This window comes from Acyrthosiphon pisum, chromosome A1 (genome assembly GCF_005508785.2).
Source record: "Acyrthosiphon pisum isolate AL4f chromosome A1, pea_aphid_22Mar2018_4r6ur, whole genome shotgun sequence".
Taxonomy (NCBI): domain Eukaryota; kingdom Metazoa; phylum Arthropoda; class Insecta; order Hemiptera; family Aphididae; genus Acyrthosiphon; species Acyrthosiphon pisum.
The window spans coordinates 78,630,950-78,653,850 of NC_042494.1; the positions used below are offsets into that span (position 1 = coordinate 78,630,950).

At 31.6% G+C, this 22,901-nt stretch overlaps 2 protein-coding genes and 1 long non-coding RNA gene across 5 annotated transcripts in view; 2 read left to right on the forward strand and 1 right to left on the reverse strand.

The window, feature by feature from the left end:
• The window catches only part of LOC100167794 (protein outspread), a 97,143-nt gene extending 85,224 nt beyond the window's left edge, over positions 1–11,919 (forward strand). The window contains exons 6-23 of one of the 2 annotated variants that reach the window (XM_008183708.3): positions 1,686–1,847; positions 1,930–2,067; positions 2,134–2,303; positions 2,388–2,528; positions 2,608–2,769; positions 2,829–2,944; positions 3,030–3,348; positions 3,410–3,663; positions 3,742–4,056; positions 4,126–4,360; positions 4,427–6,154; positions 6,285–6,432; positions 6,526–6,649; positions 6,725–6,877; positions 7,083–7,194; positions 8,041–8,176; positions 10,193–10,282; positions 11,621–11,919. In XM_008183708.3, coding sequence (XP_008181930.1) covers positions 1,686–1,847; positions 1,930–2,067; positions 2,134–2,303; positions 2,388–2,528; positions 2,608–2,769; positions 2,829–2,944; positions 3,030–3,348; positions 3,410–3,663; positions 3,742–4,056; positions 4,126–4,360; positions 4,427–6,154; positions 6,285–6,432; positions 6,526–6,649; positions 6,725–6,877; positions 7,083–7,194; positions 8,041–8,176; positions 10,193–10,282; positions 11,621–11,730 — 4,613 coding nt within the window. In that variant the 3' untranslated portion in view covers positions 11,731–11,919. The remainder of the gene's footprint in view (positions 1–1,685; positions 1,848–1,929; positions 2,068–2,133; positions 2,304–2,387; positions 2,529–2,607; positions 2,770–2,828; positions 2,945–3,029; positions 3,349–3,409; positions 3,664–3,741; positions 4,057–4,125; positions 4,361–4,426; positions 6,155–6,284; positions 6,433–6,525; positions 6,650–6,724; positions 6,878–7,082; positions 7,195–8,040; positions 8,177–10,192; positions 10,283–11,620) is intronic. The other variant, XM_001944100.5, reaches the window with a different exon arrangement.
• A 937-nt stretch (positions 11,920–12,856) lies between these two features.
• LOC100167099 (lymphokine-activated killer T-cell-originated protein kinase) lies at positions 12,857–17,823 on the reverse strand. Its single transcript, XM_001945846.5, has 7 exons — positions 17,400–17,823; positions 17,139–17,327; positions 16,893–16,994; positions 16,643–16,833; positions 16,384–16,573; positions 15,056–15,352; positions 12,857–14,975 (listed from the first exon to the last, which is right to left on the reverse strand). The coding sequence occupies exons 3-7, from the start codon at positions 16,978–16,980 to the stop codon at positions 14,833–14,835; spliced, it is 909 nt and encodes a 302-aa protein (XP_001945881.1). The 5' UTR covers positions 16,981–16,994; positions 17,139–17,327; positions 17,400–17,823; the 3' UTR covers positions 12,857–14,832.
• A 1,122-nt stretch (positions 17,824–18,945) lies between these two features.
• On the forward strand, positions 18,946–21,650 carry LOC100573447. Of its 2 annotated transcripts, none has more exons than XR_510606.3 (5): positions 18,946–19,115; positions 19,199–19,362; positions 19,424–19,621; positions 20,630–20,718; positions 20,777–21,650. It is a non-coding gene; the product is annotated as an uncharacterized LOC100573447 (long non-coding RNA). The 2 variants fall into 2 exon arrangements; XR_119229.4 differs by having other exon boundaries at positions 18,947–19,115; positions 19,424–19,604.
• The last annotated feature ends 1,251 nt before the right edge of the window (positions 21,651–22,901 follow it).

Sequence of the window (22,901 nt, forward strand, 5' to 3'; positions counted from 1 at the left end):
TATTGGCGTTGGAAAAAGTTGAAAAATTCAATTTCCGACCAAGGGTGGGGCGTGAGACATATGTCCCCAGCCCCACCCATAGTTTTTTGGATTTTGTGAGGGTTGTAATTGAGCAGGAATTTTGGAAGTGGTGGCAGGAATTGAGCACTAAATATTGGTGTTGGAAAAAGTTGAAAAATGAAAATGGGTGGGGGTGGGGACATGTACGTGGAATGCACGCACGAGCGCCAAATAATTTCCTCGTCGTAATAATAATAATAATAATAATAATAATAATAATAATAATTAATAATAATATTATTGTTTCGCGGCTGTAATTCCGTCGTACATAATAATAATATATTATAATATTATCTACCGGGGCAAGTAAATCGTGCTCGCTTACATCCAAAGTACATACGAGACGGTTGGTTTTTTGTCTTTTATTTTTATTACCCTAGGATAATCGTTGTTGCCGTGTTCCCCGGCGCGTGGTTTATTGTCAAACTTTCCATTGTGTCTTGAAACTGGTTTTTCTCGTCTATGTTCACTATTATATTATAGTATTATTATCACATATAGTATTATTTCGGAACGTCGTCGTTTGTCGTAAAATCCATAGAGTTTCACAACGTGCGTATAATGTGTTGTACACCTACCCATAATATAATGCTCGGCATGCTCAACGATTGCGCGTTATGTGTAAAAACTTTGCGCCTAAGGTGCGCGCGTACCAAATCGTTAAGTGTTCAACACGTCGGGTATGGGTTACCCATTTTTAAAAACGCAATAGGTGTACCGAATTCCAATCGTAAAGTGCGCGCGCGACTTTGTGCATAGATTATAATATTGTAAAGGTGGTATTATGTGTTTTGAACCTTTAGGTCATATAATATTATTATGTTAGGTATAGGTATAATATACATTATGTATAAATATGTATACAATTTTATACTGTCGATGCTGTGTGTTTATATATTGTAATATGTATGTGTATATATATATATAATATTATATAGGTATTATAATATATTTAAATATGAATACGAATTTATTCATAACAGACGGACCGGCGGTCGCTCTGTATACAGTTCTTAGCATACAAATAGCGTTCGGACCAGCTTCGGTGCGTATTATTATAATATGGTAATTTTTAATACGCATTATATTATATAGGTATAGGTGGTACCTATATACCTATATGCGTACGCGCGTTATTTTTTTCTGCCGTCGATTGTATTAGTCAACAGTTATTGTCGATTACTTAAGTTAATGTAAAGGAAAAAGGAACGTTCTTCAACGGACGGCGTACCTATATAAAAGTACAATACGAATTAATAATAAACTGCTAGCTGATCCGTTAAACGTTCGTATATTATATACCTTAGAGATAAAAATTATTACACATAAACGCGATAAAATGTGTGCAATCCTGTTATCACGGTAGTGGGAATAATAAATTAAAATACATTTAGAAATTTTCCTACGCAAACAGCTATAGGGTAGGTAGGCACTATAAAGTATAATTTATGTCTATGTGCCGTGGAATCTTCGATTATAATAATATTAAAATGTTAAATATTGTAGTTGCTTACAAAATCACTCATGGATCTATAATTATTCGTATTCCTTTCTTGGAGGCGTTTATATTATTATCTAATATTCCTTCATTAAATACATATTTATTTTTTCTTCTTTTTTATTAGCCACTACCATTTCTACGAGTACAAATTTGGCTAGTCATCAGCAGCAAACGACGGGATGGGTGACCATGGCGCCAAGTGTACCCGATCGGGACCAAAGACCACGTTCATCAACAGCTCCCGTTATCGTGGCCACAGTCCCTACAAACAAAACAGACCGAAAAAGTAATAAATAATTTTACAATAACTTATAAACAGTTATATTATATATTATACTAATAGGTACCTACTACATTGTTGTTTATAGTTTATTCGAATTCACCACCTACTCGGGAAAAAGTTCGCACAGATGATAATGTACGACATAGGTCCACTGAACAACATCGGTCAAACTCCAGTCTGTCTCAGACATCTTCTTCCGGGTGGGATCAGACCGATTCAACAGGCAAGTGAAATCGAAAATTGGGTTATTAAAAAAGAAAAAAAATATTTAATTTGATTGTTATTTCAGATTGCGTTACCAGAAGATTGTTGATCGAGGAGTACGAAAGTGAATGTAAGCTAAAAGAAATCGCTGATTCGATCAGTCGGTTACATCCTCGAAATATAAGTAATGGGATATTATCCAAGCCTAGAAACATGGAGCCTACGAGGGATTCAGATGTTACCAATCAAAAACAGGTATATTTTGCAACGCACCTGTTCGATCATTATTTTATGCTTTTATTAATGAAAATATATGTAAAAACCAAATGTTGTTAATAGGTGCGTGGAGATCCGGACGGCTGTGGATTGGATTTGTCTTTACGATACTCGCCTAGTTCAGAACTTAGAGTTGATTTACCTACTGAGGACTTATTGAATATAAAGAAAGGCTGGCTTATGAAACAAGGAAGCACATCAGATGTAAGTTTGAATATTATTCATTTTGAAGAAAAATAATTGATTTGGATAGGTAGATAATAATTTATATGTATGTGCTTAGGAATGGAACAAACATTGGTTCGTATTGAGGGGTTCTGCGTTATTATTTTACCGCGACCCAACGGCTGAAGATCAAGGCATCTTAGACGGTGTAGTTGATTTAAGTTGCGTAACTACTGTTAGTGAAGTGCAAGTCAACAGGAATTATGGGTTTCAAACAATCGTAAGCATTCTTATTAGCTCTAATATAATTAAAGTGACTAATAGACAATCTGTTTGCAGTCTTGGGATGATAAAAAAGTTATATTATCAGCAATAACGTCTGGAATACGAACCAATTGGGTATCAGCCATACGAAGATCTGCTGGGCTTACTGAAGAAAATATGACTAAACCTTCGTAAATATATTTAATTTTTCATTCGTTTTATAATGTATAATAATATGTATGTTATACGTTATATAATTATGTTTTCGCCTTTTAGTTTGGACGGTACATTGTCTTCTTCGAGGTCGATAGTTTTTTCTTCTGATGATGAATATAGAACAGCGTCTGAATGTGGAAGACGGGAAAGTAGTGATTGGGGTGATACTTTACCACCGTCGCCTCCTCTGAACCGAACTCCAATATCAAAAGTTAAGGAACGAGCTAGAGGTGGTCCTAGAAGTAGAATATTTACCGGAGGATCTCTAGCTGCCAAACGTTCAAAATCTTCTCCTCCCGTATCTCCAAGAAGTATATCTGAAAGTTCAAAGTCTGACGAACTTTTGCTATCGTCGTGTGCAGAATCTGACGATACTAAGGTAAATCGAAATTCATTTAAAATAATGTACTTATAATAACTATTTTTGTTTATATTTTTAGAGCGATCGAAGTTCATTAGTGGGCCGAGTAGGGAAACAAACAGATGACCTGGTTGATGTGAAAAAACAACTAACTAGTGTATTGTGTCAGTTGAGTAATGCTGAGCAAGAGTTGATAAGACTGCGACAACGTAGACATGATGTGTTAGCGTTACAAAAACAAATAGAAACGATGGGAACGTCGTTAAAAATGGCCGAGGACATGATAAAACAGAAATCAGACCAATTGGTGGAATTCGATTCAATGAAAAAAATGTAAATCATCATTTGTAAAATATATACGATATTTTGACAACTAAAGTCTATAATACTAACAGTATTGTATATTAATAGTTATAGAGATGAAAAGAAAAACTGGGAAACGACTTTGTGTTCAGTGCAAAATGAGTCGGAAAAACACCTCGAGGAATTGGAAAGAACTAGAGAACAAGTTTCTAGACTTCGAGGCACTCTAGCAGATGTATCCGATCGATTAGCTAGAGGCATCGAAGAAAACGAATCTCTTTACAGGAGGGTTCGTGAACTAGAAGGTCGGTCAGTGCCAATAAATGCATCTATCCGGGATAGCCGAGCTAGGAGTTTAGATTCACTTAGTGATTTAACTAATATTGATTTAGACTTGGATACTGAAAACATGGATAAAGAAAGGTTAGCATGTCCATAAAAATAAATATGTGATATTTTTTACTTATATGGAAAACTGTATTTTTTTATTAGGATTATTGAAGAATATGAAGATTTACGCTGTAGATTCGAAAAAGCTGTTCAAGAAATAAGAGCAATGAAACGCGAACTTAGAGAATCAAACATTCAAACTGATTGTTTGGAATTAGAGTTGATTAATGCCAGACAAGATTTACAGATTAGGCAGCAAACGTACGAGGCTCAAGCTTCTATGATGGCAGCTAGAATTCAAGATTTAACTACAAAACTTACTGCAGCTGATAAACAGGTAAAATACAAATTATAAATAAATAATAAGTGATAAATTTAAATTATTCCTGTCTTGATTTTCCAGATTCGATTGTTAAAACAAAAACTTACCAAAACGGAGGGGCGTGAAAAACGTCGTTCTTTGTCTCTCAAAGGACGTGAATCGTTTACTATATGCAAAGAGTTAGAAGAGAAACTAGTGGATTTGGAAAAGAAAATAGGTAAACTCGACGTAACTAATGGTAATACAATAGAAAAGTCCGATTCCAAAGATACGGGATGTCGAGCCAGCACAGTTGCGTCTAGGCTGCGCCGGAAGTCATTAGATAGCGCAACGAGTAGTGAACCTATGAAAGTGCTTATTAGAATGACTTCTTTAGAAAATAGAGTCACTGACATGCAAAAGGCTAATTCGGATACCATGAATATTATCGTAGAAGATGGTATTGATACTAAAGAAGCTGAAATCTGCAAAATCGAATGCGCTTGGCGTGCGAAAATGAGCGAGATTGCATCCAAAAGAAGAAAACTTCAAAACGAAGGCCGTTTGGACGATGAAGCGAGAACAACATTATTAGCTGAAAAAGTTGCGACTGAATCGGTTTTTTTAAACAAATTAAGGCAGTTAATTAAAAATGACATTGCAGTAGAGGCAACAAACCGAATTAAAAACCGACTCGACTCTAATATCGAATTAATCGCGGAAGTAGATAAAATAGTTGGAATAAAAAATAACACCGAAAAAAGAGTAAAAGAATTTATGGACAACAGGTTGAGTTTAATACAAAAATACAAATGGGATTCTGATGAAGTGAGAACCATCGCTTATGACTGTTTAGAAAACATTGTTACGGACACTGAGATGCACATGGCATTAGATTATTATTTTAAAACGCAAGATTTATCTGACAAGGGAAGCGTCATGCTGATCCAATGTGTAATGAATAGAGGGAAATTGGAAACGTGGTTGAATGAAGTTCGGAATTCAATCGAAACAAAAATTGACGAAGTCTTGCAGAATTTACCGACTAAGGCGAAACGTACTGAGGAAAAAAGTTGTTTAGAGGAGTATTTCGAAGTGGCAGTGTTGCATTGTATGCTAGAGTCCGGTTTGAACCTGGTGGAAAAGACTCCAAAATGTAAAACTGACATGGACGAAGGCGAAGCTCTATCCGAGTGCCAATATCTAGCGGCCAAAATGTATCAGTGTTTGCCTCCGGTAGACGATAAGCGAATGTTGCATGACAGTCTGGGAGGAGTTGAAACCGAAGTGATGGCTTTACGGTCATGCATGGAAGAGATAATTGATAAGCGGCAGTTGAATGGACCTGTGTCTGACCCACAGCCTTTACGCAATGAAAACAAGACCACGTCTTGGATAGAAGATGTGTGTAACAAATGTCACGATTTGCGCATGCAAATAGCCTCACTACAAATGTATCTAGCACAGTGCCAGGAATGTCAGAGATGTATTTATCTACAGGAAAAAATCAAGGGATATGAACAGGAACGCGATGTCGAACTGGAAGCCGTTAATAAGCAGCACCAAATGGATGTGGCTGAACTAAAGAGTCGTTTGGAGGAGGAGAAACGAAAATTATCGGCCGTAAGCGACCAAGAACAAAATGTACTTAAGGACCGAGTAAGAAAATTAGAAAAACGCCTAAGCGCACTAGACTCTGAATACAGCCAACAAATGGATAATTTAAGATTATCCTATCAAATTTCGTTGGCTTCAAATGATTCGTCCAACAGTATTATGACAGAAGAATCAACCAAGCTGAGGTATCAAACGGAAATCGAACATTTAAGGGTAAGAAATAAATAATAACAAAATATACTGTGATTAAGAAAATTAAATATTCTTATTTATTTATGACACGTATAATTATAAATTGTAACTTCAAATCCATTTTTTTTAATCGCTCATAACCGTCTCTTAGGCATTATGCGAAAAAGGTCTTTTGGCAATGGAAAACTCGCATAGACGTATAATCGTCGAACTGGAGGAAAAACACCGCCAGGAGACCGAATCGTTAAAACTGGAAAAAGAACAGGCACTTGCCGAAGAAACCCACGCGACTTTGGCCGGTGAGTAGCGTTTATTATACGCATTGTACAATGGACAAACAACAGTGGTTAGTAATAAATCTACAATCATAAATTGCAATTATTTTATTGTAGCGTTGGACGCGATGAGAAAAGCGCACGAGGCTGAAGTGCAAAAAGAAGTGACCAAGTTCAAGACTGAATTTTTGAAAAAGATCCAATCCAATCACGACATCGGTGCTCTGCATAAAGAACATGAGTGCGTCGTCGAAGAATGCAAACACTGGCCGGCGGGAAAATTGTGGTACTAATGATTGTGTGTTTTGAATTTCAGAGCCGAAATGGAAGAGATCAAAAAAGAAATTCTCTCGTTGTCCGAAAAGTATTCAATCAAGTGCGTCGAGTCGGCAAACCTGGAAGAAGAACTGAAATCGGCCAACTCGCAACTGGCACAAGCCCAGCAGCAGATCATGCAATTGGATTCCAGGTATGTTGCTCCCCTCAAATCTTTTAGAACGTACCGGATAAGTTTTACTTGATTCGAAAACGAGTCTTAATACTATTATACTTCCCTCGCCTGCCCGCATTCACCGTTACCTTTAGAAAAATGTTCGCACAAACCTCCTTGCCCAAATGTATCATAATATTATGGACTAACGTCTTATTTTTCGCTTTTAACTCTCGTCATTTAGGAACAAGCAACTCCGTGCACATTTGGTGTCCGAAACCAACGATAATAATATGTCTTCAGACTTCGAAATCACGACGGACGCTGAACTAGGCCGATTGAAGCAAGACATACTGGTAAGTGGGCATTAAGCATGATCACATTGTTTATATAATAGTGCGCTATTGCATGACATCTGTTATTCGCTGATTTTACACCGTAAACAAAATTCTTGTATAATAGTATAAATAGTAGTGGTAGTAGTAGTAGAGTAAGGTAATGGTAGTTGCAGTAGCATAATAGAGGTGACATTTTATCATACTTATCGAAACGTACTAAACACTGAAAATTGAATGTAAGCCACTTGAAACACGCGTATTTACAACTCGTTGCAAGTGCGTACCATTTATCACATTTAGGTACGTGCAATATTTTTTTCCAACATATTTGAATAAAAATTAAGAAATAAAATAAAAGATTTCAATGTTTTTTTTAATTAGTATAATCGTACTATATTTAAACCTTTTTAAGAGAATACAAGTTCGGACTTCGGTAGTATAATAAATTAATAAATGGCAGTTGTGAGCAACACTGGATTAAATATAATACTATGTACGCTGTCATTGATTCGTTTTTATCTACGTCGCATTTCGATGATATTTTTAAAACATTTTAAAACTGATTTAACAACGGTTTAATACCTATACATCCTACAAGTCCTATCGTATAACTATAATATATAATCGCATATGTACATTCCAATTTCGTAACCCGTGTAGTATTGTGCAGTATAGATAATATTAATAATAATAATTTACTACCTACGCATCTTTTACTTAAATATTTATATTTATTTTAATTGTAGTTTAATAATATAACAATTGTATATTTTACATACCTAATAATAATAATATAATCCCTGTTTGTATAATCAATATTTTTTTTTATATATACCTCTTATTGCTTGACCGCACAAACAACAGCATGGTGAATCGCTTGACAGCATTTTGAACAGTTTTGAACAGTACGACGCGACGGTGACGCGGGTCGACCGGCCCGTCGTAGTGGCGCTGGTAAATAAGTTGCGGACCGTCGCGGCCTGCAGGAACCGCACTCGAGGTATACACTCTATACAGCACACGCACACCAAAGTATACCAAAGTAACCGTACTTATACATTGGCGGCGGGCGGCTGTTTTGATGGGGGGGGGGGGGGGGTCCGAGGGACGTTCCCTTGGATATATATGGCTCGAAATCTATATAAAACTGTTAATGACGTCATGATAGAACCGGGACCGATTTCAACACTTCTCTGCTCTGGTTTCGGTGTATTGTTTTCTTGTAGATCTCTGGTATAATAGTATATTGTTGGTTTTGGTCCGGTTTCGGTTCTTTTGGCGATTATCAGACGAAAATCCCACAGATCGGTTCCGGTCTGCAGCGGCTCCGGATCTAGACGTTATAGGTATATTATATAATATGTAATATGTTATATTACCCAGGTATAATAATATCTACAACATTATATAGGTACACAATTCGAAGACGTTTATCTATAATTATTCCGTGTATATTATATCATAATATATGTTAATAATATATATTATTATATGTATCATAATTTAAGGATTACTAAACACATTAATACTGTTAGTGATGTGTGTGTGTGTGTATGTTTGTGTGCATACGATTTTGGAGTGATTAATTATTATTACCAAGCGGTAAATATAATATTTATGTACCTAACTGTAATAAAATATGACAAATATCGGAATCGATCCAGCACGCCCGTCTGCCCAATCGGAACGAAGTTGGTCAACAACTATAAAATACACATTTAAATTTTTTTATTGCACTTAATTACATTAGATGAGTCTGGATTTTTTTGTTTTTACTTATATTTTTTGAGTGTACCTTCTTGACGGGAGTAAGAATTGTAGATAAATTTGACAACATAGAATATAGACACGTAAATAAAATCGTTGAACGTTTAGGGTATCATCCTACTAAAATCATACAGTTATATTTTGTATTTATAGGTAGATACTTACTATCTGACTTATGCAGACTTATATAGATAGTATCTATACTCAATGGTAATATTTACTTCATATTTCATATTTCCATTGTATGCATTCACCAAAAACAAGTACATATTTATGTGCATGGCCGCGTTGGGCCAGATTTTTATGTCCATTTTTACTACTTTCCTTATTAAATTATTATTTTAAATGATTTTTTTCAACGTACACAATAACACAAAATGTTTGAACAAGTGTATACCGTAAATTGGGGTGACTTTGATAAATGTTGTTGATTCTTTTTTGTTCTTTTATGCATAGTTGTTTTATTGCTTATGTTACAGACTTAAAAATAATGTGATTGCCTCAAGTATTACTTTACAAACATTCCCAGTTTTTTTTTTTTTTTCAATGAACAGTTTTTTTAAAATTATTTTTCCAAAGTAGCTATCAAAGTCATGCGGCATTTGGGGTGAATTTGATACACCTATTTTTTTGTATGTTAAACTAATGGTATCACACCTATCAATGTCACCCCATTTTAAATTTGGTCAACTACTTTTTGAGATATAACTTAGTATAATTTAGTATCACTAATTCATAGAAAAAAAAACATTTTACTTTAATTAATGTTGCCATATTCCACTGTCAAAGATATAATTGGATACAAATCAAAGTCACCCCGTATTATCAATGTCACCCCGATTTACGGTACGTACTTTCTTATTGGTCTGTTGGATATTTAAGAAGATTATCTTATAAGTGAAAAACAACTGATTTACAAGAAATAAGAAACGAGGATGTGCTCCGTCCCATTATAGTTCATAGGATTATAATGATTATATACTGAAAATAGAATTGAATATTTCGCCAAAAAATATACTTAGTAGTTAGTACTTGCGCAATATTATTATACCAAGTAGGTACTTATATACTTCCCGTAGATTGCATGTTTGAATATCTTTAAAGGACATAAAAGTCCGGACTCTACTCTAAAACTAAATAGCGAACCGGAAAACGGTTTTGCTCGCATGTATACAAAACGCTATTATATTGTCTGTAAATAATAATAATAATAATTGTATTGTATATGTTTTTTGTTTTGATTTTGTAGAGCCCATTGTCAACGGGTCATTCGTTGCACCAGAAACGTGTAACGTGACTCCTCGTCACGCGGAACCCTCGGCTCTAAACCCATCAGCAGGTAATATTAATTATTATAGACATATTATAAACATTTATGTGTATTTTTCCCTAGTTGGGTTAGGTACCTACAAAATTATAATATAGAATACGGGTGGTTTGCGTTTGGGCAAGTTTTTAAATTTTGCAATGTTTGTGGTTTTTATTTTTTAATATTCTCCAATCGACACGCATCGTTTTGTAGTGAAACTGTTTTCAATTTTTTATATTCATATTTGGTACACTATCTATAAAAAACAAATATACATAATAACGAATATACTAACACTATATAACGAGTTCACGTTTCCAATGTCGAGCAAAACTGATATATGGGTGACGTAGTGGCCCAGCGGACTAAGGCGTTGATTGCGACGCGCGCCTTCGCCGGTTCAAATCTCGGTCACAGGTGGCACTTCTCTTCGGGCAGCCACGGTGTCTAGTAGAGAGGCCGCCATCCCCATGGCAGATACTTATGGGTGCCCACTTGAAAATTCTACCAAACACAAATATTCTATTCAGTACCATCCTACAGCTAATGGCCTCGGTCGCCGGGCTAAGACCAATGAAAAAAAATACCTAATATTTGTGCCATAATTATAATGTTTAGGGTGATATTATAATAAACATAATATTAATTGAAGACCTGAGAGCAACAACAATAGACTTCTCCAATTAATACAATTTTTCAGGAAATTAACAAAAAATATATTTAGATCCAACTTAAATTCGTATAAGTAGTACCCAGTGACAAGTTGGTCAAAATAATTGTATTTTGTTGTAAGAAATAAAAAACAAAACTTGGAGATGTCTCGTTATTGCATTAAGAAATGATATACACACTCGTTATGACTTATATAAGTAAGAATGATGTTATTAATATGAAAAAAGTGTAAACTTTGGTACCATACATAAATGTTAAAAATCACTTGTTTTCAAAGGAAATAATATTTATTTATCATGACTCATGAGGTATGATATGAAAATCAAAATATAAAACTTGGAGATTACGTCTTGTTACACTAACAAGGCATCTCCATTTATGAAAATTAAAAATTAGGTGACGTCTCGTTGTTGCCCTCTACAGGTCTTCAATTTATGTCGATTATTGCAATTTAATTATCTCTTATATCGTATCGTGCTCGCTCCAATACTGCAGTATAAGGAACTCGGCCAAACGCATGCCACTAGTATACAATACTAACTTACTGTATACTAATTTCGTAATGCGTATCATGTGTCTCAACTTAGATTAAACTGTAATCCTTTAAAAATATATTATATAATTATTCGAAATTAGAAATTGGTAAATAGATAAATCGTATCAGTGCTTGTATAATGACCTATGTGTGTTTCGCAGAGCCGAAGCGGTGTCCGAAGAAACTGTCCAGGGCGAACAGCATCTTACTGAGGTCGCCCGCCATGTGCGGCGTGGTGGCCGACCGGAAGAAAATGTTCGAACGGCGCTGAAACGGCGCTGGCCGGAAGTCGCCACGTCGCCGCCGTATATCCGGTGCGTGATCTACGGTCGTATTAATTGTTTTAGTTATTGTTGCGTTATAATGTCGTAAGATTTATGCGGAGCAATGATAATAGTTATATTGTAATACAATTATATTATATTTGCCGCCTCCACGCCCACGCGCAATACGTCCAATATATAATGTATATTGTGATAAGCACGCTAGTGTGTGCGTGTGTGTGTGTGTGTGTGTGTGTGTGATTCATATTGAATCTTTTTTGTTCTTTTTATCGTTATATAATATTATAATATTTATATAAAATATATATTATATATAATATATAAACCTATTATGTATTATTGAATATATTATTATGTTTTTTTTTCGTTTTAAAAAATAATATGTTTTTTTCTTCCCCTTTTCGTTTGGAAAAACGCATGTGTTCAGCCTAATTAGTTTTGTATACCAATAATATTATTATAGTAGTTGTACATAGTTTACGTGATGTGCATATAACAATATTATTGTATTTTGTAGTCACGTATTGACGTATCTATTGTATGTACCCTTATACTCTCTTGTATAGTGTACAATATAATATGAATATATTATGTGACGACGAAGGCGTTAAACATTTTGAATATATATATTATAATAATTATATACATACAGTATATTTTGTTTTTCTTCTCGTTGGTATATGATATGAAAATAATAATATATTATGTTCGTCGTCGCGTGTTGTATTGTATATTTTTTATTATTGCATTATTTTTTTTTCGATATTAGTGTGTATTTTTTTTTTTTTTGTTGAATATTGTTACAAAACTAACCAAATATGTCGTGTGTGTAACTCATGCACCCCCTCCCCTCCCCACCTGTATAACCTGTTAAAGTCGTGAAACTGTTATAGGAAAACAAACCATAATATTATAATAGGTATGTGTACAAATTTAATCTCGTTTGACACTTTTGATTTTCAAAATAATTAATTTTTGTCAGTTCTATATACATTGTGTCCCGTTAAATCTCCCCTTATTATTATTATTTTTTTTTTTTAGTTTAAGACTTTTTTGTTGTTATGCAAAGCTCAATCTAACAAATAAATACATTTTTTTTGCGGTTTGTTTAAATTATTATAACTTATTGTTTATTGCAGTTTTCTTTGACATTGATAAGTATTTTAAAACCTAAATAACATTATACTAAACACCATGTATGAAAATGGATTCTAGGACGTTTTTTCCACATCTTCCCCCTGGACAAAAAATTAAAACTAAAAATATTATACAATAATATACAATGCAAATCAATTATTGTACAAACTACAAATAATTAAATTAATATATGAATATAATTCAATAATTCGTCAAAGTAACACTATTGCCAACACAAAATTCAATAATATAAATATTAAAAAAATATTAAACAATAATATACAATTACAAATGTAAATAATAATAAATGTTGTTATATAGGTACATACTGATTACGGGTTTCTTTTATTGAATAATTTTTAAATTAATATATAAATATAATTCACTTTCACATAACTTTGGGATTGTCAATCATTAACCATTTATTTGGGTAAAAAGTAATAACTAATAAATCCATAACATGAATGATGATAGTCAATAGATGCCGACATGATAATCGCGAATCGTGTATTTCAGGTAAAACAGATTTATCCAACCATATTTTCCAACCTATTATTATGTGTAAAAATATATATATTTTGATTGAGAGTGGAAATGTCTCAATTCAGGGGGGCAACGTACAATACTGCTACAAATTGCAAGGGGAAACATCTGAATACCATGAAAATGTTATAAGATAACGGAAAACCATGGCTGTGAAGAAATAACCTTTCCAGAATTCCGTGTTACCGTTTGTATTTTTGAAACACAAATACGACTTAATATGCGATTTATCGTCAAAAACCATACCCATAGTGACTTTCTTTTTTTTTTTGTTTTAAATAAATTCTGTAAGGAAATAAAAAATATCCTGGAAATTGTAAAACTGCAATTGCGTTATTTTTGGTTGGCATAAAAAAATGTTCTTATTTTATTACAGAATAAAATACCAATGCAATGTTGGGTAATATTGTAATAATATGTAACATGAATTACAAATTAGTGTAATGTAGATAATTTTTCAGTAATACAAAAGTAGTTTCATATTTTATTTGAATTAATGCAATTTACAAATTACTTTTTAAAAGTTATGTCTATGGAGTAACATGTTATTAAGATAAGTTTTGAATGTATGACAAAATCAAGGGTCTAGGATATTCAAGAAAAATGAAAAATTTATCGAATTCATTTATGATTTTGAAAGTTTTAAATAATATTCAATAATATTATCAAAGATCCTAGTAATAATTAATGTTTTTATCGGGAATAAAAGATTTCGAATTCAAAAATTGGACGTTGAAGTTGATTAAGGAGAGTTAATCAGATGAATCGACTTGGCCAGACAGCAATCTTTTTAGAAACTTTATGCAAAGTATACTCCTGCGTTTGCCTAAAGATGCAAGTCCTAATTTACCGGCAACAGGAGAATAATCTATATTGATGTCTTTGTAAATCACATCAACTTGTAACCTCAGTTGAAATTATTCAAATACAGTTATCAAATAGCAGATTTCATGTCATAGTGGAACGCCCAGGATGAAACTCGTGTTCCTCCATTAGAATAATATTTACTGGACGTTGAATTTCCTTTAGAACCAAAGATTCAATTATGTGTGCAATATGAAATTATAATTACAAGATAGTGTAAGTTTAAAAAATAAGTTTTGATTTAGTTCTAAAATAAAATGCATTTTTATAAAGAAAATAAATAATACAGTTTTTGAGTTAAATTAAGATTTTAAAAAATTTGAATTAAGTTTATAAATTAAATATTTTTTAACATCAATAGTTTTTGCAAGAAAATTATAACCTTCATAAGCTTAAAAATATTTTATTAGTAACATATTAATATTATAAACAATTGAAAAGCTTTTTTGTGTACACTTATAAAATATAAAACAAATTAAGCATATAAAAATAATTTTAATAAAGGTTCTAAAATAAAATTATAGTTGGGTTAAACAATTTAGAGGTTAGTAAATACCCATAAACCGTAAAATCTGTTTTGCTGTAGGTCGCTTTTTATAATCTTGCATTGTACACATATTAAATAGCTCAATAATTTGTTTGTATCTTGGATCACTTATCAAACTATCAGGTAATGGTGGTGTTTCGCCTGAATAAAAATTAGCATTGATTAAAGTCAGTACCAAACAAAATATCCAAACTAATTGGTTTTACAAAATAAAAAATCACCTAAATGGGCATCCATGTCTTCACTGAATCCAGTGTAATACGATTCATTAATTGCAGTACTTGAGTTTGGGAATGATAAAGTCATCATTTCCCAAAGTACCAAACCATAGCTGAAAATATCAGCTTTGCTTGTGATTATGGCCCCCATACATTCTTCACCCTTCAATACTTCTGGAGCAGACCAACAAGGAGTCCCAATGTATAATGCTTTACAACCTTTGATTTTATGCAATGTTCCATCAAATTTTAATGGCAAACTGACACCAAAATCACAAAGCTTTACAATCTCAAAGTTATCTGTAAAAATTAAAATAACAATCTAATTAATTTTAAAAATAGAAAGTTCATAACTAAATACATTGATTAAAGTAAACCTTATCATGATATAAGGATTAATAATTTTTCAGTCAACAATTATTTTATAAATTAATGATATTTATTTAATTTTGTTTTGAGTCCAGTTACTAGAATTTTGTATTAAGGTTATCAATTTTGTTTATATTTTCTTAAACTTATAGCGTTTTCCATCTGACGGCACTAGTGTACACTGGTCGACACCGTGAATTTTGGCGGTGTGGAAAATTATGTGATACTGTGATTATGGTATCAGTGTTTGTGTTTGTGTGCAATAGTGGAGTCAGATGGAAAACGCTATTAAATAGGTAATATTATGAAATATAAAATAATAAAATATTACATCAAATGTGTCTTGATTTTTATTTTCAATGACAACTAAAAAGACAGAAGTAAATTAAAAAGTGAATCTACAGTCAGGGCTGGGGACCGCTTTAAAAAAAATAGGTAAAAAATTTTTTATATACTCCCCTAATGTGTATGATTATTATTATTAGAATATTGATAAAAAAGAATCTGTAAAAATGTTTATGATTTATAATTTAAATTGAATATATTATATTTTGGCCAGTAAAATAATAAAATTTTAATTGGTCCGTCAGTCTCTTTCTGTTTTACTGTTATTGCAGGACACAACCATTGTTTGCAGCAGATCTGCTGTTATTGTTACTTATTTTAACTAAATAAATCTTCTTTATTTTAAAATTAAACTATTGGTCTATGATTTACATCAAATTAAATTAGTACAGTTAAGGCTCTACATATAATGGGTATGGGTATGCTATGCCACCATTTTGCGACTCATTTATCAATTTATATTCATATTCACATAACAATATTAGTTGCAAAACGGCGGCATAGCATACCTAGTATCCATAGTGCACTAGTACAGTATTTTTTTTTTTTTTATATATATATCCCATACTGGTGCAAATATCTAGTTACTAATAGTTATTACACATAAACAGACTTACTTTTCACTAAAATATTTCCAGATTTTATATCTCCGTGTAATATTAAAGATGAATGTAAATAATCTAATGCTTTTGCAATGTCTACAGCAACTTTTGTGATATATTCTACAGGATATGGTCCAAGATTCTCTTCCTTGCGCGTTTCAATCAAATCGATTAAGCTTTGTTCACATTGTTCCATTAATAGTACCTAAAATTTAAAGAACATTACAGAAAACATTTAAAACAATAGGTGATGTTTTAGCTTGTAAGTGCATACTTCTCGGCCATCAGGTCTTTTGACAAATGCCCTGTAGCCAATTATATTAGGATGGTTGAGGGACGATAATACTTTGGCCTCCAGCTGTAGACGATTGCTAAACTGTTTGCGATCTCTACCAGCATAACGACTGATAATTTTTGCTGCCCACGGAGACTGATCTTTTCTTTGCAAATTGAATACACCGACACCTAAGTTATCATATGGGTTAACATTGAAGCACATTAACATTGCTTGAGAAATGACACACCTGTTCCATATCCAATGCGTTCCAAGGCAGGTGTTTCTGGTAATTTTGCTGTGGAACGCAGTACTTTTGGAGTGGAATAATTGCTCATCTTGTTTTATATCTCTATAAACAGAACAGTTTAGTAGTGAAATATTAAAAAAATAATAATATTGTATAGCATGGACGCCATAGAGTAATTATTACTCTATGATGGGCGCACGGTTCTTTTTATCCGTGATAAGTAATAAATTATAATGAATTTGGTACCTTAAGATAAATAAAACTTTGGTCAAAAGTATCAGTCGTCGAACGAAAGCTGCAAAAACCGTTGTGGCGGAAGTTGTCACCTAGTCAGTAAGTTGATAAATGTTTTTGAATTATTCAATAGTTCATTACTAATTGTCACGTTTGCGTCCTCTTGGTCCTTCACATTGAGTGATCACTGAACAGTGATTACTAATAACATAGATGAATAATGATAAATGAATAAAAGGAAAAAAATTTAAATTATTGAAAGTATTATCTTACCTATGTTCTTACTATACTTCATAAATGTTTAATTCGTCGGTTGAATAAATGAAAAAACGGGATTTCTGAAAATGAAAAAATTCGTTATATACACTTAACATGGAGGAAACGACGACCTGTTGTGGATAGAATTCAGTGGGGGGTTGTCCATGTGTTCCATGATACTATCAGTAGACAGAAATTCGGTTGCTCAAATCGGTGTGAAAAAAACGCTACGGCATGTTTGCACCTTTCCCCTATTTGTTCTATGCACGGACCACGATTAAAGATATAATATCTTTAATCGTGGCACGGACTAAGATATACAGGACTGGAAACGATTGACTGTGGGGGGGTGTGGAGGTATGGCTCTCAAATGTTTCGGTTTGGTACATAGACCTATTAAATTAGTTAATAGGTCTATGGTTTGGTACAATCGTGACTGTAACTGCTACCTGGTGTACTACACAACTACCACAGAATAGATGAAATTTCATCTATTCTGTGCAGCTACTATCCAAATGAGTTTTTATTTAGATTACTCATTTACTCATGAGTCATGACTCATGACAATAAATTTATTTAGTCATGAGATTACTGATCGCTGTTGAAAAATCATTTGTCAAGTATTGTGAAAACAATGAGGTTTTTTTAATGACAATTGATGACTTTTTTGGCAACAATCAAAGTATCAGTTTTCCTTGTGTTGAACATAAAAAAGACGTACTTACACTAAATTATTTCAAATTTTATAATCATGAGAATGCAACAGTATTCATTAATAACAAATAAAAATGTAATTAAACTTAATGCAAAAAAAAAAGCTAGCTAAATTAGTAAATCCATAGTAATAAATTATAATTAATTATGTTCTAATATTTGTATATAATACTAGCTGAACCCGTGCACTTCGTTGCCCATTAAGTGTACCAACTATGTTTGACTCAAACTTTGTTCAATTTGTTATTTAATGTTCGGTGTATAGTTTCAAAATTAATCTTAGCTTTTCCGTTGCCCGGAATAAAAATTCTGATTCACAGCAGTACATTATCAGGTAGGCAATCTACCTGCGGTTGATCGCGGACCCCGTGCTGTATGTACGTTAGTGTATGATTTAACTCTAAAGTATCTAAGTTTATTGAAAATGTTTAATTTAATGAATAATATAAGCATAACACCACACTACGTGATCTATCATCTACGTCATGACTAAATAAACAGGCATGATCACCAAAAAACCAATTTTTCTTATCACTGCGCATTTTCCCCAAAAACAGTATAATTCTTATATAATTTATTGTAATGTGAAGAATATTTTTTCTATGATATTTATAGTGTTTCTTTCAAGTCTGGGGAAGTATAATTTATGTAAAAATATGCGTGCAGTAATCAGCTAGCGATCATGCCTGTTTATTTAGTCATCATCTACTTGTCTACGTAGTGTCTGCGTCTCTACCACACATTATAATCATTAATCACGCATGATAAAGATTTTCTTTATCATGATATCACGATTCACTATTTATGACAATCTAGTATCTACAACTATATTTATTTAAAAATTAAATTAAATATTTTAGAATTTATTCAAATAATCAAATTACAAAATTGAAAATATGTAATAAATTTAATTCTTATTTAATTCGACATGCGTTCAATACTTAAAAACATCTTTGATCATTCGAACCACGATAACCATTTTCTAATGTTCATGAACAAAACATTTATAGTTAAAAGGTAAAATAATTATAATATATAATATTATTTATTGATTTTATATTATTCATTCATAATTATTATTTATTTCGCATTTATTGTAGTCGACATGCTACATTATTACCAACTGTTTGCATGGTTGCTGTGCTTGGTGCTTACATTATAAGCTACAAAAGTAAACAAAATTCTATGATACTTGATTTGCTGTAAGACTGTGATGTTTCTTCCACGTATATCTGGAAATTATAGTATATAAATAAAAGTATCTGTATGTTAATTATAATTTGTCATTGTATTCAGTATTGACTTCTATTTACAACTGTTTTTAGGTTTGTAAATGGGAATGATTGTATATCGTCTCTGAAAGTCTGAACTAACAAATAGAAATATGATTGTGAGGAATTTATGGAATTACTGAGGCTATAACAATCACTCAATAAAATATTCATTGTTGACCCAAGATTATAATATATAATGTCAAGACTCAAGAGTCAAGACCACATTTAGAAGGTGCCATTTAATGACTAGTTAGTAGTTATGGTTATAGCATGACATAATTTTTATAACTTGTGTAAATATTATTTATGAAACGTATTGTTTCTTTATTTCCAATGAAACATATTTATTTAAATTGGTTTTCCATATGTAATCCTGAAAGGATCAATACATTTTGTATATAATAATAAATTGTATAAGAATCTTAAATCTGTTTGTATGCTACGGCCCATGAGAAAACTGATGAGTCTCTTGTGAGTTGTGAGCTGTAAGTTGTAACATTTTTCTTCTTTTAAAATACAGCAGAGTGTACCAAAAGTCTTCATCCAATTTCAGAAATTTATATTTATATCAAAAATGAAGTTATAATAAAAAGTAAAATATATTTTTAAAATAGTCAAGTTTTTCTTACTTTGGTTACAAATGTTCCAAATGACCCCCACCGGTCGAATGTGGGAGATTTAGCTCTAGGCCTACACGACGTGTAGACTTCTGTGGACTCCGAACGAAACTTTGTCGAATACTCGATATTTTCGTCAGAGTTACGAGGTTGAACTGAGTGTTTCTGTCCACACAGACAACCACTTTCTTGGAACGTTTGGTGCCAACATCAAATGCTTTGAGCAGTTGGAGCTTCAGTTCCATAAGTTCTTCAAAAATCACGTTGAACGTTTATTACCGACTCGCATTTATTGAAACGTAGGACGCAAAACGCTTTCTGTTGCGGAGTCGCCATAACGAAACAAACACATGGTTCCTAGTTCACTAACCATAACAGTGCCAAATTTATCAACTAGATAACTTAAAATAAACTTGGTTATCTAATCTTTCCATTAATACATTGGTCATTAACCTGCGATTTACCGTTGCCAAACTATATCAGTTCGTAAACGAGTGAAGACTTTTGAAACACCGTGTATTTAAACTCTTAGAATAACTTAAAAAATTTAATAATAATCTATGCAAATATATTCTGTAAAGAGATGTTTGTATCCTCAAAGTAAATAATTTAAATGTGTTCTAATTACAATAAGTTTTAGGTAAATATTGAAGATGATAAATCATTCTGCCAGGAAAAAAAGATGCCTGGTGTACAACGCTTGAATGTTTTGTTCAAATCAAGTTCCAGGTAAATTAAACATTCTTAAACTATCTGTACTTATTGAAATTGAAATTATGTTTTTCAGACCCATTACGAAGTTCATTTAAAATTAGTACTTCGAATACCTTACAATTTAATTTAATTTGTCTTCCACAACTATTGAGAAAATTAAATTGGCTGGGAAAAAATCAAAAACTCAATACTATGTAAAGGAGACTACACAAAACTAACGAAAATAAACAATTTTGTAGTTTAAAACTATTTGAGCTTAATTATTGTAAAAATATTAACTCTTCGCGCCGAGATACATAAAAAAAATGTTTAAATTAGTGGCTTACTAAAATGTAATGGATCAATCATGGGTCACTAAATTGTATTTCACACCTGACTATAAATTCACTGAATATCTATAGTGATAGTTTCTTTTATGTATTTTATGTTTTATTTCTTTTATTCTCTTATGTCTCGGTTAAATTTTTACTATTAAGTTTAATATAAATTATAATATGTGAAAATAATGGGCATTTATTATTTAATATACCTATTCAATAAAAAGAATTCAACTTTTGTAAACTCAATAGAACATTCTGAGATTAAAGATAATAAATTGGCAATTTTAAATTGTATTACTTTATAAATGAATACATTTTTAAACAAATAATAAGGAAAACTGACATGAGAATAGTAGAACACATATTATTATAACGTTATTAGTTGTTATCTTAATGACTTAGGGCCCGTATTACAACAGTCGATTATGTTTAACCCACTGATTTTACCGGCTGAATTCCGCTGTTTAACCTTAGATCAACTGTTGTAATACGGGCCTAACTATTGTAATAGATTTGCTTTTATCAACAAATTTTCTAAAAATAAATTGATAAGTACCATTTTTTATATATAGTTAATAGTTGTATAATTTCAATCTTCATCTGATTAATAAAGTTATTGTTAAATGAGTTCTACTTCTCATGTGCTTAAGTCTATTTCAATGTATATAATATAACTGTATAAGTGACAAGTGTATAACTTACATTTAACTTCGTATATGAAAAAGGGCTACAATCAAAAATTGTAAGCAATACCATTCAAATGATTTTATTCAATCATATTTTTCTATATTTATAATAGTATTTTAAAAACATTTTTTTTAACTTGTTATTTGCTATCTATTCATATTTCAATTCTTGTAAACTTTGTCATCTCATATTTTTTCCACTTCTATCTCTATAGACTACTTATGGGTACAAAATCCTTAATATGTATCAAATGAATTAAAGTTTCATATGAATATTGTTAAATAAAAAAGCAATGTTACCCATAGATTATTATGATTTTACTAATGACATTTTTGTGATATTTCCCATACTAAATCATAACTATTAAGTTTACAGGGTCATGTTCATTCCTAAGAATTGATTTGACCCATTTGCCATATTTTGTCGATGTCCATCCATTTTTTTTTTTATCTGTGCCTTCTAATTATAGGTTTATAAAAATTAAATAAAGTTTCTAAGCTCTATTGGATATATCCAATAATTTTCCATATCATTGTATATTTACAAAAAAAAAATGAATAGTTAAAATCACTTGTATTATTACAAATAAAAAAATATAGTCAATTTAATTATGAAAAAAAATTAATATTCTACAATTTTTAATTAAATACTATTGAAATATAGACTCAAATGTTTTCTAAGTTTTCTGCTGATTTACAAATTCGGAAATGTAATTTACAATTATTTACAATTGTTAGCAATTTGTCCGAAGTCAAATAATTTTAGTCCCGGATTGATTACCTTTAACACTTTAACATGGATAAGTTATAAATTTATAAAAAAGAAATATAAAGCATGACGTTTTATACATTTAATAGATAAAATACTAGGTGTTTAAAATGTAATACACTGTATGAACATTGAACTTACATGTTACATGTTTAACAATATAAAATTCAATGATATATCATTGTATTAGAAAAACGATTCTGAGCGAAAATGGTCAAACAGCCTATGATATTACTAAGTATATTTTATGATATTATTGTGCATAAAGTAATTTATATATAACCTATTTACGTGGAACCTTGTTTTAAATTTTTAATTCCTAAGCTATAAAGTTGAACATTTTAAATATTTTTAACTAAAAATAATTATTAATTTTAAATTTGATATATTTTGTCAAATTCGAAATTTAAATGCTTATAAAAA

Excerpts from the sequence above, each read along its gene's own strand:
- LOC100167099 (XM_001945846.5), bottom strand. The coding sequence starts at position 16,980 with ATGAGCAATTATTCCACTCCAAAAGTACTGCGTTCCACAGCAAAATTA. Across the intron at positions 16,574-16,642 it reads AAAGACCTGATGGCCGAGAA|GTACTATTAATGGAACAATG; the intron begins GTATGCACTTAC and ends TTTAAATTTTAG. Across the intron at positions 14,976-15,055 it reads AGACATGGATGCCCATTTAG|GCGAAACACCACCATTACCT; the intron begins GTGATTTTTTAT and ends ATTTTTATTCAG.